Genomic DNA, 13,320 nt, shown 5'->3' on the forward strand with positions numbered 1-13,320 from the left:
TCAGATTTGAATAAAATTTTAAACTATTGTTTTGGATTGAGCTGTTCTCTGGTGGGCATAAGGCTAATACACGTAAATAAAAAATGAGTATTTTATATTACAGTATTGAAGGCTTTTAGCTCTAAACATCTTTCTTTCCCTGATCCATTTCAACATATGAGTACAAATGCTTATTTGTAATTGGTCAAAGGAGATACAGAATAGGGACAGTATGCGACCCGAAAAGCGAGGGTTTATAGTAGGTATCAGCAAAATACAAGGATCCATTGGCCTAGGTGTAGTAGCATCAGATGCATAACTCCATCATTTACAGGTTTGTTTTCACTAAAACTTTTCTAAATTTCAGCATCTAAATATTGTGCATGTCTTATACTTTGGATTATATTAGCACTGAAAAGACTCATTAGTTCTGACATAATAAAACATTGCTGAAGTTTTAGTTAGCCCCTCAATTTTAATTACTTGGATTGAAAGAACAGTCATGTCTAGATGCCTCAGGAGATGGTGAATCATGCTATGTGATCACTCTGGCATTGATAAGATTAACTGGATGGCTTATCATGCATTCAGTTAGAATTAATTACAGCTATTGTCAAATGTGTTTAACCAGAAACCTATTTAATGTTTAATACAATTTCATTTTGAGAAGAAAAACTTGAAAATGCTATAAAATAATTTGCTGATAATAGATTGTTTTCCCCTTTAGCCTTTACAGCAAGCCAACTGGAATTCCTACATATGCTCAGAATTTTCCATTTCTTTCTGCATATCTGCCACAAGAAACAAATAGGTCTGTAGCATCTGTGCCCCTTGGAGAATCACTCTCTTCAGGTTATAGTACAGATAGACCTGCAGCTCCTTCCTTTGGCATGATAACTGACTTGCCGTTACCTGTTCCAACAACAGAAGCCTTATCACAGGTATGTATTGGTAGTGTACCTTACAAAACAAGCTGTTCATTTCCCAAAAGATACCATTCAAATATCAAATATTAACATTTAGAGAAATTGAATTTTCTAGTAATACTTGAACATACTTTTAAGAAGATGATATTCTGAGCTCCAAAATTTTTAGAGATTTTATAGAACTTGAGTACAGGAAAAACTGCTATTGTTTAGTTTAGTATTCTGTCATATAGATATCATGCAAGCTGGATTGTTATTTAAGGACATAGATATTGTTTAATCTTTTTAGGGAAACCAAAATGGATTTGGGTACAAAATGCCTGATGTTCCAGATGTATTTCCAGAACTATCAGAACTAAGGTAAAAGTGTGTGTGTGTATTCTAAATATGGGTAAAAGTTGTTCCTCAATGTTGAAAACTATAGACTTGACTTATATCTATATCTCAGTAAAGCCAGTATGTTTCTAGTAGTATAAAATAAGTCATCAGCGAAATATCTCTTTAGCTAAATCTGAGTAGAAGGTGAAAACTTCAGTACTGTACCAGTTTCACTTTTATTTTTGTAAATATACTGTGCACAATTATTAGGCAAGTGAGTATTTTTACTATATCATCATTTTAATGGATATTTTCCATCTCCAAGCTGTATAAACTTGAATGTTTAGTGCAGCAGTGTCAAACTCAAGGCCCGCAGCTGGATCCGGCATGTGGGGTGCTTAGATATGGCCCACGGTGCCACTCTGGAAACAGCGAAGGACCAGCCCGCGGTGCCTCTGCCAGTGGAAATGGAGCTTGGCCGTGTGCAGCCCTTCCAGGCCCTGTTTTCAGCCGTGACATCCTCCTGCAGCCCTCTGCCAGCGAAAATGGAACTAAGGGGACTGCACTCAACCTTCCCGAGCTCCGTTTTCGCTGGCAGAGTGCTGCAGGAGGATGTCGTGCCAAAAACTGGGCCTGGGGTGCACTGTTGAAATTTTTAAGATATTGCAGCACTCTTGAAATTTCTAAGATATTGGGGCGTGATCACAGAACCATCAAATGTTTTGTTGCAAATAGTCAACAGGGTTGCAAGAAACATGTTGAGAAAAAAAGACGCACATTAACTGCCAAAGATTTGAAAAGAATCAAACTTGAAGCTATCAGGAACCCATTATCCTCCGGTGCTGTCATATTCCAGAACTGCAAACTATCTGGAGTGCCCAGAAGCTGTTCAGTGCTCAGAGACCTGGCCAAGGTAAGGAAGGCTGAAACCTGATCACCACTGAACAATACACGTAAGTTGAAATGGCAAGACTGGGCCAAGAAATATCTGAAGGAGATTGTTTCAAAGGTTTTATGGACTCATGACATGAGACTAACTCTTAATGGACCAGATGAATGGGCCTGTGGCTGGATCAGTAACGGGGACAGAGCTCCACTTCAACTCAGACACCAGCAAGGTGGAGGTGGGGTACTGGTATGGGCTGGTATTATTAAAGATGAGCTAGTTGGACCTTTTTGGGTTGAAGAGGGACTCAAAATCAACTCCCAAACCCTACTGCCAGTTTTTAGAAGACACTTTCTTCAAGCAGTGGTATAGGAAAAAGTCTGCAACTTTCAAGAAGACCATGTTTTTTATGCAGGTCAATGCTCCATCAAATGCATCAAAGTACTCCATTGCATGGCCTTAAAAGATGAAAGGATAATGACAGGGCCCCCTTCCTCACCTGATCTAAACTTATTTGAGAACCTGTTGAGAACTTGTGGGCCCTTCTTAAATGGGAGATTTACAGTGAAGGAAAACAGTACATCTCTCTGAACAGTGTCTGGGAGACTGGTTGCTGCTGCACAAAAAGTTGACCAACAGATCAAGAAATTGACAGACTCCATGAATGGAAGGCTTATGACTCTTATTGAAAGGGAGGGTGGCTATATTGGTTACTGGGGGTTTTTTTTGTTTGAAATGTCAGAAATGTTTATTTGTACACTTTGAGTTGTTTATTATTGTCACTTTAACAGATGCGAATAAATGAGTGAGATGGGCAAATTTTCATTTTTCATTTAGTTGCATAAGAATTCTGCACACTAATAGTTGCCCAATAATTGTGCACACATCGATGTTCTCCTAAGAAAGTCCAAACCTCACTTTTACTTTCTTAAATATTCAGGTTTGAGTAACATTTTGATTAACATTTTGGATTGACCGAGAGCACTGTTGCTATTCAGTGATAAAATTAATCCTCCAAAATACAACTTGCCTAATAATTGTGCACACAGTGTATTTGACTATGTTCCTGCTTTGTTCATTTGTTTAGTAATTGCCATGAACTGTTTTTGCCTGAGCATTGGCAATTCTCAGGATTCATTTTCTAAACGTTATGGCATTCGCAGGAAAGTAGCAGTGACTGAATTCAAGTTTTGGAAATAATTAAGCATTAATCTTGAATATGTGTTCATTTTTTTAATGAAATAAGGATTAGCATTATATCATATATACCAGAATGAAATGACACATTATCAAGAAACTCAATATATACAGTTGTCAAAATAATACATTAGATATTTTGCCTGGTTGCTAAATACTGTTTTTATTTCCTTTGCAATTCAGCATATCGGATCTGACAGACATGAATGAACAAGAAGATATACTGCTAGAACAATTTGTTAATCTACCCCAATTGAAGCATATAATTAATGATAAAGATGATTTAGTGAAAAGTATTGAAGAACTAGCAAGTAAGACTTCCAAATATTTCTGATTAGAATAACATTTTATCAAAAAAATGATATTCTTCTAAAATTCAACAGTGGGTTTACCTTGCAGAAAAAAATTTATTATTGGAACCAAGCTTGGAGACAAAAAGGCAAACAATACTAGATAAAGTAAGTACGAGGAAAAATATTTTCTGCAATTTGGGAATTGATTTCTGACCCTGTTTAATAAAACCATATTTTCATTCTAGTATGAACAACTGATTCATTTGAAAACCACATTTGAAAAGAAAGTACAAAGGCAGCATGAGCTTAGTGAGGTGAGCTTTTCCTTTTTGCAAGAGGAAACAAAGCATGATTCACTTACTTGTACAGAGGTTGTTAAGACGAGATTCTAGTTCCCATCCTATCCTTTTTTTGGAGACTAACCTCTCTTAATTTTTTTTCTTTGGAGTTAAAAGTATAATTTATTCATCCTTTTTTAATTGTCCCAGTCTGATGGTTCTAAGTGGCATACAACAAAGCAAATAGAGCCAAGGTGGCGCAGTGGTTAGAGCGCAGTACTGCAGGCTACTTCAACTGACTGCTAGCTGTAGTTCGGCAGTTCAGATCTCACCGGCTCAAGGTTGACTCAGCCTTCCATCCTTCTGAGGTGGGTAAAATGAGGACCCAGATTGTTGGGGGCAATAGGCTGACTCTGTAAACGTCTTAGAGAGTGCTGTAAAAGCACTATGAAGTGGTATATAAGTCTAAGTGCTATAGCTATGTAAAAAGTAACTGATCAACCCATCCAAAGATGGACACCTATAGTAGTTAATTAAGGTTAATGGCACAGTACAAGCTGTTGTAACTACTTTGCAAATTGCCAAGGGGTGGGGGATCCCTGTGGACCTCCTTGGGAAATGAACTGAACATTTCCAAGTTACACACTGTTCTTTTCACAGAGTTGCAGTGCAAGTGCTCTGCAGGCAAGATTGAAAGTGGCTGCCCATGAAGCTGAAGAGGAGTCGGACACTATTGCAGAAGACTTTCTGGAAGGGAAAACAGAAATAGATGATTTTCTTAGTAGTTTCATGGAGAAAAGAACAGTATGTAGTTTTCAAAACCTAATTGTTCAAAATATTTGAAAACTTAAATAAAATTATAATTAATCCAATTGAAAGCTATCGAATAAATAAAATTCAGGTTTATTTTGCTGTTTTAAAAATAGACACAATTGGCTGTATAAACATAAATTCTTGTATTTAGCAGAGAAATACTAATACTTAAGCCTTCCTACTCCAGAATGGCTTTTGTTTGCCAAATTGCCTAACATTTCTGGCAAGCTAAGTATGCATTAAAATTATTGCTTTGGGAAGCATGCACTAACTTATAGGAATACAACTGTCCCATCGCTTTCCTGCTATCTGCAATGCACAGTGTTATGCAAGTATAGAGAAATAATAACAGTGGTATAGTATGTTGTTTATATTGCTTAAGTAGGTAGGATTAAAAACAAATGTCAATATTACCGCATCCATAGCGGTAGTGGGCTAAAGAGCCAAGAGTAAGAGGCTGTATGAAAGAACACCCCTAATGTGTCAAGTTTTTTCTTCCATTGGGGAATCCTTTTGAATTTTGTTCCATTGGAACAGTTCAATTATGTATGTTTTATTTAATAACTTCATTGTTAATGGCAAACTCCAAGGAGAATGTACCCAAGAAAGAATGTACCTTGATATTATTATTGATAGCTTTTGAATAATGTATATTGCAGTGTGTGCTATTAACTAATTATTTAAACTGAGAAATGTTTTTCTAACATTTGCTCAGTCTTAAATCAGTAATTCCTTGTCCTAGCTTTAGTGTCCTTAGAATTGCAGCCTAAGTACATGAATCACCTTCAACTATTCTACTCAAAGCCTGCACATGAAGCTTGCTTAGCTGGGATGAACACAGATTTAGTCAAATAAAATTTATTTATTTTATTTAGTATTTTTATTTAGTAAAATAAAGTTTCTTTATTTTGATTGTTTTAAAAGCATTATTTTCCACCAAAGTAAATTTAGAAAACATGGTGTTAAATTGTTCTTCCTTAGATTTGCCACTGTAGAAGAGCCAAAGAAGAAAAACTACAACAGGCAATAGCAATGCGTGGCCAATTTCATGCTCCATTATAGGTACGTTACAAATGAGGCAGATTCTAATTGTCCTCCCTGACACACATTAATTTATCAGGATACATTCATATAAATAATGTCCACCAGTTCTGAATGTCTGGTAGGACACGTTCCTATTATGTGTATTATGCAAGTGTGTAGTCATATAAATTATGTATGTTTGTCCAGAGATAAGTGTAACATAATACACAGAACAAAAACCACACATACAAGAACGTAAGCTTTTGATTATGTAATTGGGTAAATTTTACATTGCTTCATGTAAAAACATCACAATTAAGAAACAATGTCAATTGCTTATGAAGAAATGCCCCCCCCCCCCAAAAAAAATGGAATTAGCCAAAGCTTACATGCTCATATTTCATTCTCCAGTAGTTCCCACAATCATCCAAAAAGGCTTTTCTGAGCATTTGGGACATGGACATGAAGAGTCCTGGACATTGTGGATTATGTCATGCAATACTGCAAATGGGGTGGGAAAGGGCAGGGGGAATCATTAAAGATAATTACTTTATGGCTATGATACAAAAAACATGCAGTATGGCAACTTTCAACAATATATGCAGTTTTACTTTGTCTTTTGAGTTTAGCCTTTTATGAAAACAATCAGTGCAATCAGGGATTAAAGGATATGTATCAGTTTTTTGCCTTAAATTAATCTGAATTTAAGAAAACAAAGTTTTGTATGTGTGCATTGAGAATTTTGACTAATAGTAGATACTTTTTTCTATTCACAGATTTTTTTTTCCAGCTAATTAGAATTTTAAGGCAACAAATCCAGCAAAGCACATTTTCATAGATCTATTATTTTGCAAATAAGCATTTCATTATGGTTGTATTTATAGAAAAAAAAACTGTATATAGAGCTGGGGGTGATTTTTTGTACAAATTAGAGTGTCTTTCTATTCTTATTTTATTCAAAATGTACTTCTACTGCATTTTTGCACTAATATTTCTTGTTATTGATTATCCTTATCATATTTAATTTCATGCTGCTGTCTCTATCACCTTTATAGATTAAATATTTAAACATGTAATTTTGACTAGATTTTTAAATTTTATACAGCATAATCCATAACTTTCTTATTAAATACTGACTGGTTTGTTTGAGAGGCATAGAAACGTAGGTTGGTTGAACTAAGTTACAAGTAAAATAAGGTAGATTTTTCATCTGGTTTTACCAGAACGCACCAGAATTCAATTTCTTGAAATCAGGTTTTCACCCTTTTTTGTATCATGTCACTACATAGAGTTCAAGTACTTAAGTATACACTACTGCAATCAGACTTGAGTAGCTAAGAAACTGAAGAGCTAAAAACACCCCTTCGAACTTTTAGAGGAAACCTGTATGATTTTGTGTAGAAGCCTTTCTTTTAATTTTGCCCCTCATTGCTTTGGGAAGTATCCTACCTCAAATTTCAAATGGAGATAGGCATAATTCTCTCCAATTCTTGCATCTTACTTTCTTATTTGTGTTGAAGCAAATAAGTGGGTAGATTGTATAAGTTCTTGGTATTTCTACATTTGCTTTATTTCCTCATCTCTGTTCTCTTTTGCCCTAGTGTGTCCATGTGTTCGTATAAGCACTTTTGAAACCAAGAAGGAAAGAAGAACTTTATGTAGTATATATATTATCAACAACTATATTATTTAGATCCAATAGAATTGACTCAAACCCTCATCTCAGAGTCCCCTGCATCAGACATAAAATAAGCAAGTTTATTCACCTGTTCAGTATTATGTTGGCAAAATGTAGTGAAATAACCACAGTCCTAAATCACTCTTCTACAGAGATAAAATTGAGGTTATCCTACACTAAAAATACAACCAAAGAATTTTATTTTCATATAAAAATAGTTTAATTTTATGTCTTGCATGTTTATAAGAACTCAAAATGTTTTTCAGATAATTAAACCTTGGACTTTTTTCTTTAGATAATTGGCAAAAATCTATGATAATATTGCAGAAAACTAAGTCTAGGAGTATACATTCATGACTTTGTTTTTTTTTTTCCTTTTTATTGCTTTGTTAAGGAATAAATTTCGTTTTTGTGAATGATTTATAGGGCTTCTCTCCAAAAAGGTTCAGTATTGATATTTGCATTTTTAAAGCAGAATATTTAATTCTGCATGTGGAAAAGTAACTGTAGAATTCAGCTTTATATACTTTGGGACGTACTGATAATTTTTGAGACTTAAACTGGAAATAAATAAGTTTGGTGGAACAAATACTATTGCTACGTGTCATTTAGGTTATTTTATCAGTTCTGCTGCTTACTGTTCTCTTCAGAATTCTTGTTTCCTGATCTTGGCTTCTCTCCCTCTGGCAGTCTTTAGATTTAAATTGACAATACGTGTTTGAAAGTTATTTAATTGTACATCTCTTACTGCTGCTGCCTAGTCTTTTTATGTAAATGGAAACAGTCCAGTTATGACTTTACGGCCATACTTCTTTGTTGTTGTAAATGCCAAGTTTGAATCATTTCTCCTTCACTTAGAAATGTTGAGAAAAATTACTGGTTAGTTTAAAATGTAATTCAAGTTAAGCCACATGTTTTGTTAATATTCAATGTGAATTCAGCTATTGTGGCTAATGAATCAGTGTTTGTAATAGCCGCATTACATGAATCCAACCAAGTATGATTTATAAAGACACTGTTCTTAATCTGGTACTTGAAATCAACCAAAAATGTAGAGTTTCAAAATGCATCAAGCCTTCTTCCAAGTGAAGTGTGCTCATCATTGGGTTGTGAATTGTACACTCTTGCTCTGTTGCTGTCAAGTTCTTCCTGAATCAGCATGGGTTTATATGAATAGAGAAAAAAGCTGTGTTGTCTGCAGCACTTCCTACATTTCAAGCCTGTTCCTTCTTTCCATACAGGAATAGTGCCTTCCTGTGTGCACTTGTATTGACTCTTTATCCTGAAATGCTTTGCATGTATTGGGATAACTGAGGAATTAGAAATTCTTTTTCTCTTATATTAATGGCTGATTATATAGTTATAAAAACTCTGCATCATATCACAGTATTGATAACAATACTCCCAACACAGGTAATGATGGAATCAACGAAGACAAAATCAGGGAAGCAAGCACAGACCCACTATTTGAATAAGTCTTCAGGTTCAATTCAATTTTGTTTATCAACAGTAACAAAAATATAATTAAAGGGGGACTTTTGCTAACCTATTATTTGGAGGCCTCTGTACAATGGAGATCCCAAAGAGGAAAGGAAAGGGAGACGATTCATTATGATGTGAAAACAGTGGATTCTCAGTCCTGAGAAATCATTCCATTCCCTGTAACAGTGTATTTATATGATGAATACCAAGATAAATGACACTGAAAGCCAGTGGGAAGTTAGGTTATCAACATGCATGAATGAACTGTGGGGTTATGTTTTTTAAAAGGGTAAGCTGCAAGTCAACTTTCTTCTGAAAACAAAAATGTAGCTCAATGTGGATTTATTTTCTAACCATTAGCAGAAGTGGACATGACTTTGATTTGAAAAATAAACTAGAAACCTAAAGTAGCTGGCTAAAACCAATGACCAAAAGCTTTCATTCTAAGGATAAAAATCTCCTGAACGTTTTGTTGCCACTCCCTTTTTGCAACATACACATTGGATTCTGACATCATGCTTATTCATGAGATAGATACTTTGCTTAAGGTTGACCATGAGACTACAAATAATATTTATTACAGCACTCCCATTTAATCATCTAAAGCTTAATGTGATGTGCCACTTCAGCCGCAAGCAGAATAATTATAAAATTCAGTCATTTTGCTTTCAATTAAGATAAACTTTTACAATAGTTTTCAAGAGCTCACTGTGGATGTTTTTGCCATATTGTAAATACCACTTTGAAGTGGAAGATTCTAGAGTGTAACAGTAAAAAAAACCTTAGATAATTAAACATTATTGTTTATAATGTTCTAAATTATATTCCTAATGCCAACAGTATACAGTGCGCACCAGGGATGAAATCCAGCAGGTTCTGACAGGTTCTGGAGAACCGGTAGCGGAAATTTTGAGTAGTTTGGAGAACCAGCAAATACCACCTCTAGCTGGCCCCCGAGTGGGGTGGGAATGGAGATTTTGCAATATCCTTCCCCCAGGAGTGGGGAGAGAATGGGGATTTTGCAGTATTCTTCCCCTGGAGTGGGGTGGGAATGGAGATTTTACAGTATCCCCGATATGCCCACAGAACCAGTAGTAAAAAAAATTGGATTTTACCACTGGTGCGTACTATATCTTTAATTTTGCAATTTTAATAATAATGCAGCATTGGAACCATACAAGACAACCTATTAAATGCAAGATCTGAGTATTAAATACAGGAGCTGAGTACGAATAGCTGCAGGTGTAAAATACACTACACAAAATTTCTAGAAGACACAATATGGTATATTCTACAGTATTTCCATAATGCAGATTTTTATGGCAGATTTGACCCTCATCAATTCATACTTTATAGAGTAGCCATTTTACAGTAGAGTATTTCTGTATTCAAGTTCAGCACTACCTGTGGAGTACACACAGCTTGTGTTCAAAGTAAGATATATACTAAAATCTGGTTATGAACATATAAACATGTAATATTTTAAAAAAATTGACATCATTACAGTACATGCAAAACAGCTATCTCATGATGGAACTTCAGTCAAGATGCATTGCACCTTGTTTGCAGTTGGTAGAATTTGGGCCACTGGAAAAATGTTCTGCCTCCAAAGGATCCCACTTTATTTCACCAAAAGAGCAAACCATTGTTCTTACATTTGCCTGATTTAGACGGTCTGCTGAGGTGCAATTAAATTGCTGTCTGCTGTTTATCAAATTTTGGAGTGGTGAGATAAGTCATTAAACCAGGTAGACATGATAGCTTTATCTTCCCTAGATATATCTAGTTTCCTTTTAAAACCATTAATATCCATTACCATGTCTAATAATACAAATCTCATAGTTTTCAGTATGTCTTTTACAAAGAACACTTCCTTTTACTGGCCAGCTTGGCCCCAGGTTCTTCTTTCAGCTTTAATGCGACCCCTGAAATTCTTACATCTACTCTCCTGCTTGAGGATACCTCAAAAAATAAGTAACAAATAAGAACTTTTAGCTGGGGGTAAGGGGGGGAGGAGGAGGGACATTAAATATGTAACTGGAGAGTAAATGAATTACATTTAATTCTGGTTGGAGAAAGCTTTTTCAATGTTTTAAAAACCCTACAGGTGGTATAAAGTTACAAAAGTGCTAGAAAAAACAACTTAAGTGATCAGTACCCATATTTATGACCTTCACATCCTCTCTCTGCTCTTATTCCCACTTGCTTATTTACCTCAAACTAAGATAACCTCAAAGAGAAAGAGAAAAAAAACCCAGGTCAGTTGAAGGAAGTAGCGAATCAAAGGAAAACTGAAGTAAAATTGTAAGCGCTATTGTGGTCGTGTGATTTTCATTTAATCAGTGTTTCATTTAACTACCAGGTTGCCCATCCCAATTGTGGTCAATAAACAAGGACTACCTATATTTGTGAAAGGACCAGTGATTTATTGCAAACTGATGAGGATGAATATAAAAGAGAATTTGGAAAGATGTTTTTTTTCTTTAGAATTTCCTAGCTTTCCTTGAATGGCATATGGATTAAAGTATTTTAAGCTACTAAATGCCCTGATCACATCTTCCAATAGTCCACTCCAAAAAATGTACATGGGAATAAGTGTGTCCATGTCCACCTCCTTTGTCATGATCCCTATCCTATTCCATAATTCAGAAGATGAAAAGTATACATCCAGTCCCCACTACATTAACCTGAACTTACAAAGGGGATGAAGGACATATTAAGTGTGGGTAGAGCTAATCTCTTGCTGACCCACCTTCTGTCCTATAATTCAACAACCAAATGTGGAAGAGTCAGATCTGATTAATATTTGGTGGGTGGGGGAATCCCCATAATAATCCAGGATTGGGGAAGAAAGGGAGGAAATCCTGGGAGAAGAACTGGTAGACCACTCTGTCAGGAAAACTTGAATGTGTCCATATAGTCACCAGAAACAGTGTTCAATTGAAATCAGATTTCTTGAAGAGAAAAATGGGAAAAACAGCATTTGCAGAGGCACCAACAGAAACAGTGTTATTATTACCAATCAAGTCATAGAACTAATCTAGGAAAATGTATCTGGTTATTTCAATCTTAATTTTCCAAATTTCTTCAGCAATGGTCTTTTAATAAGCAGACATCTCTGACAATATTTTAAGTCCATACATGGCCATCTTCAACATAATTTTTTTCAAGACTGTAAAAAAGAAAACATCTATTTGCTTTTTCCATTTGAATATTTTTTTGGTGTCAAGGTAAGATAACATGTATTGGTTTGGTCTGAATTGGACTGAATTGACTTTGGCATTGCTTAAACATTTCTTGTCAATTCTTTGGAATGGTCTTACTGTACAATTATCCAATTGATAATAGTTATGTAAAACAAAACATTCATTCTATATGGCTCTAAATGGATAACAGAAGATAATAAATGCAAAAACATTCTAGCTTATTACTTCGTTACATATGGACTCTTTAAGTGCATAAATCCCTTTCTTTGGAACTTTTGATAGGCAGTCTTTCATAATCTACTAAATTATCACTCAGAGAGTGAGAAAAACAGCTTCATCCGAATCATGGTCTCTAATGCTATCTTCACTGGGTAAGCCTCCTCCACCTGGGGACCGACAACTCATATCCTCCACACCAGATTCCTGATCGCTGTTGGCTGACAGATCGGGATCAGAGCTTTTCAGTTTGTCCTGTGTGAGGATGAGCGCTGAATCTTCTTCATCTCCCTGTGAAGAACTCCGAGTGTAATCTTGGAGTGATTTGGCCATGCAGTCACTGGAGCTTCCATTTTCCTTTTTTATCTTTGCCTCATTATTTAATTGCCTGTTAATAAGTTTTGCCAGTCTCTGCAAGACAAGAAACAAAAACCCATTGGCCTGTTAAAATATATCCAACCTATCAATGTGAAGCTGGGGCCTTTCATGTATTTCTGAATGATAAATCCATCAATCCCAGCCTACTAACCAATAGTGAGGGATGAATTAATGGAAGATTACAAAATCTAGTATGGATTGGATAGGACTAATAAGTGAAAAGGCAGCAAGGTTAGACTTTCTTGGGACTCCATGCTTTTTTATTACGTATGTATGTATGTAAAGTATGTAAGCTGAGTTACCTCTAGGAGAGATGGGTGGTACACTAGTCAATGATGTAAATGATAAGTGAGTGAGTGAATAAAGCAAGCAAGCCTAAGAAACTGCAGATTTATATACTTGCAGTTTTCTAAAGTCTCTTTGACAAGGAAGGTTATTCTTGATTTCTCTAGACAAGAAATTGTAGGTGAGAGACTATATAGAACGGGAAGAAAGCAAGTTTCTAGGAATTTTTCCATGTTCATGGAGCATTTTGTGCCATTTAGCACCTGACTACTCAACAAAATCTCACAATAATAAGTAGGTCAAATGGGAAAGACAAAAAATGAACAAGAATGTAGTCCTGTGGCTAGTAAGAAATTAAAGAC

General features: G+C 35.5%; 2 protein-coding genes across 9 annotated transcripts in view; one reads left to right on the forward strand and one right to left on the reverse strand.

Moving 5' to 3' along the window:
• VPS37A (VPS37A subunit of ESCRT-I) overlaps positions 1-7,980 on the forward strand; it is an 11,847-nt gene extending 3,867 nt beyond the window's left edge. For 2 of the 7 annotated variants that reach the window (XM_034401423.3, XM_034401428.3), the window contains exons 5-12: positions 707-920; positions 1,195-1,265; positions 3,490-3,617; positions 3,706-3,764; positions 3,845-3,913; positions 4,538-4,681; positions 5,672-5,752; positions 6,490-7,980. In XM_034401423.3, coding sequence (XP_034257314.1) covers positions 707-920; positions 1,195-1,265; positions 3,490-3,617; positions 3,706-3,764; positions 3,845-3,913; positions 4,538-4,681; positions 5,672-5,752 — 766 coding nt within the window. In that variant the 3' untranslated portion in view covers positions 6,490-7,980. The remainder of the gene's footprint in view (positions 1-706; positions 921-1,194; positions 1,266-3,489; positions 3,618-3,705; positions 3,765-3,844; positions 3,914-4,537; positions 4,682-5,671; positions 5,753-6,489) is intronic. The other 5 variants (XM_087874626.1, XM_034401424.3, XM_087874627.1 and 2 more) reach the window with 3 other exon arrangements.
• Positions 7,981-11,371: 3,391 nt separating this feature from the next.
• The window catches only part of MTMR7 (myotubularin related protein 7), a 39,455-nt gene continuing 37,506 nt past the window's right edge, over positions 11,372-13,320 (reverse strand). For both annotated transcript variants that reach the window (XM_034401382.3, XM_034401383.3), the window contains one exon: positions 11,372-12,706. In XM_034401382.3, coding sequence (XP_034257273.2) covers positions 12,392-12,706 — 315 coding nt within the window. In that variant the 3' untranslated portion in view covers positions 11,372-12,391. The remainder of the gene's footprint in view (positions 12,707-13,320) is intronic.

Source organism: Pantherophis guttatus, chromosome 8, assembly GCF_059756535.1.
Source record: "Pantherophis guttatus breed Tessera chromosome 8, ASM5975653v1, whole genome shotgun sequence".
NCBI lineage: Eukaryota > Metazoa > Chordata > Lepidosauria > Squamata > Colubridae > Pantherophis > Pantherophis guttatus.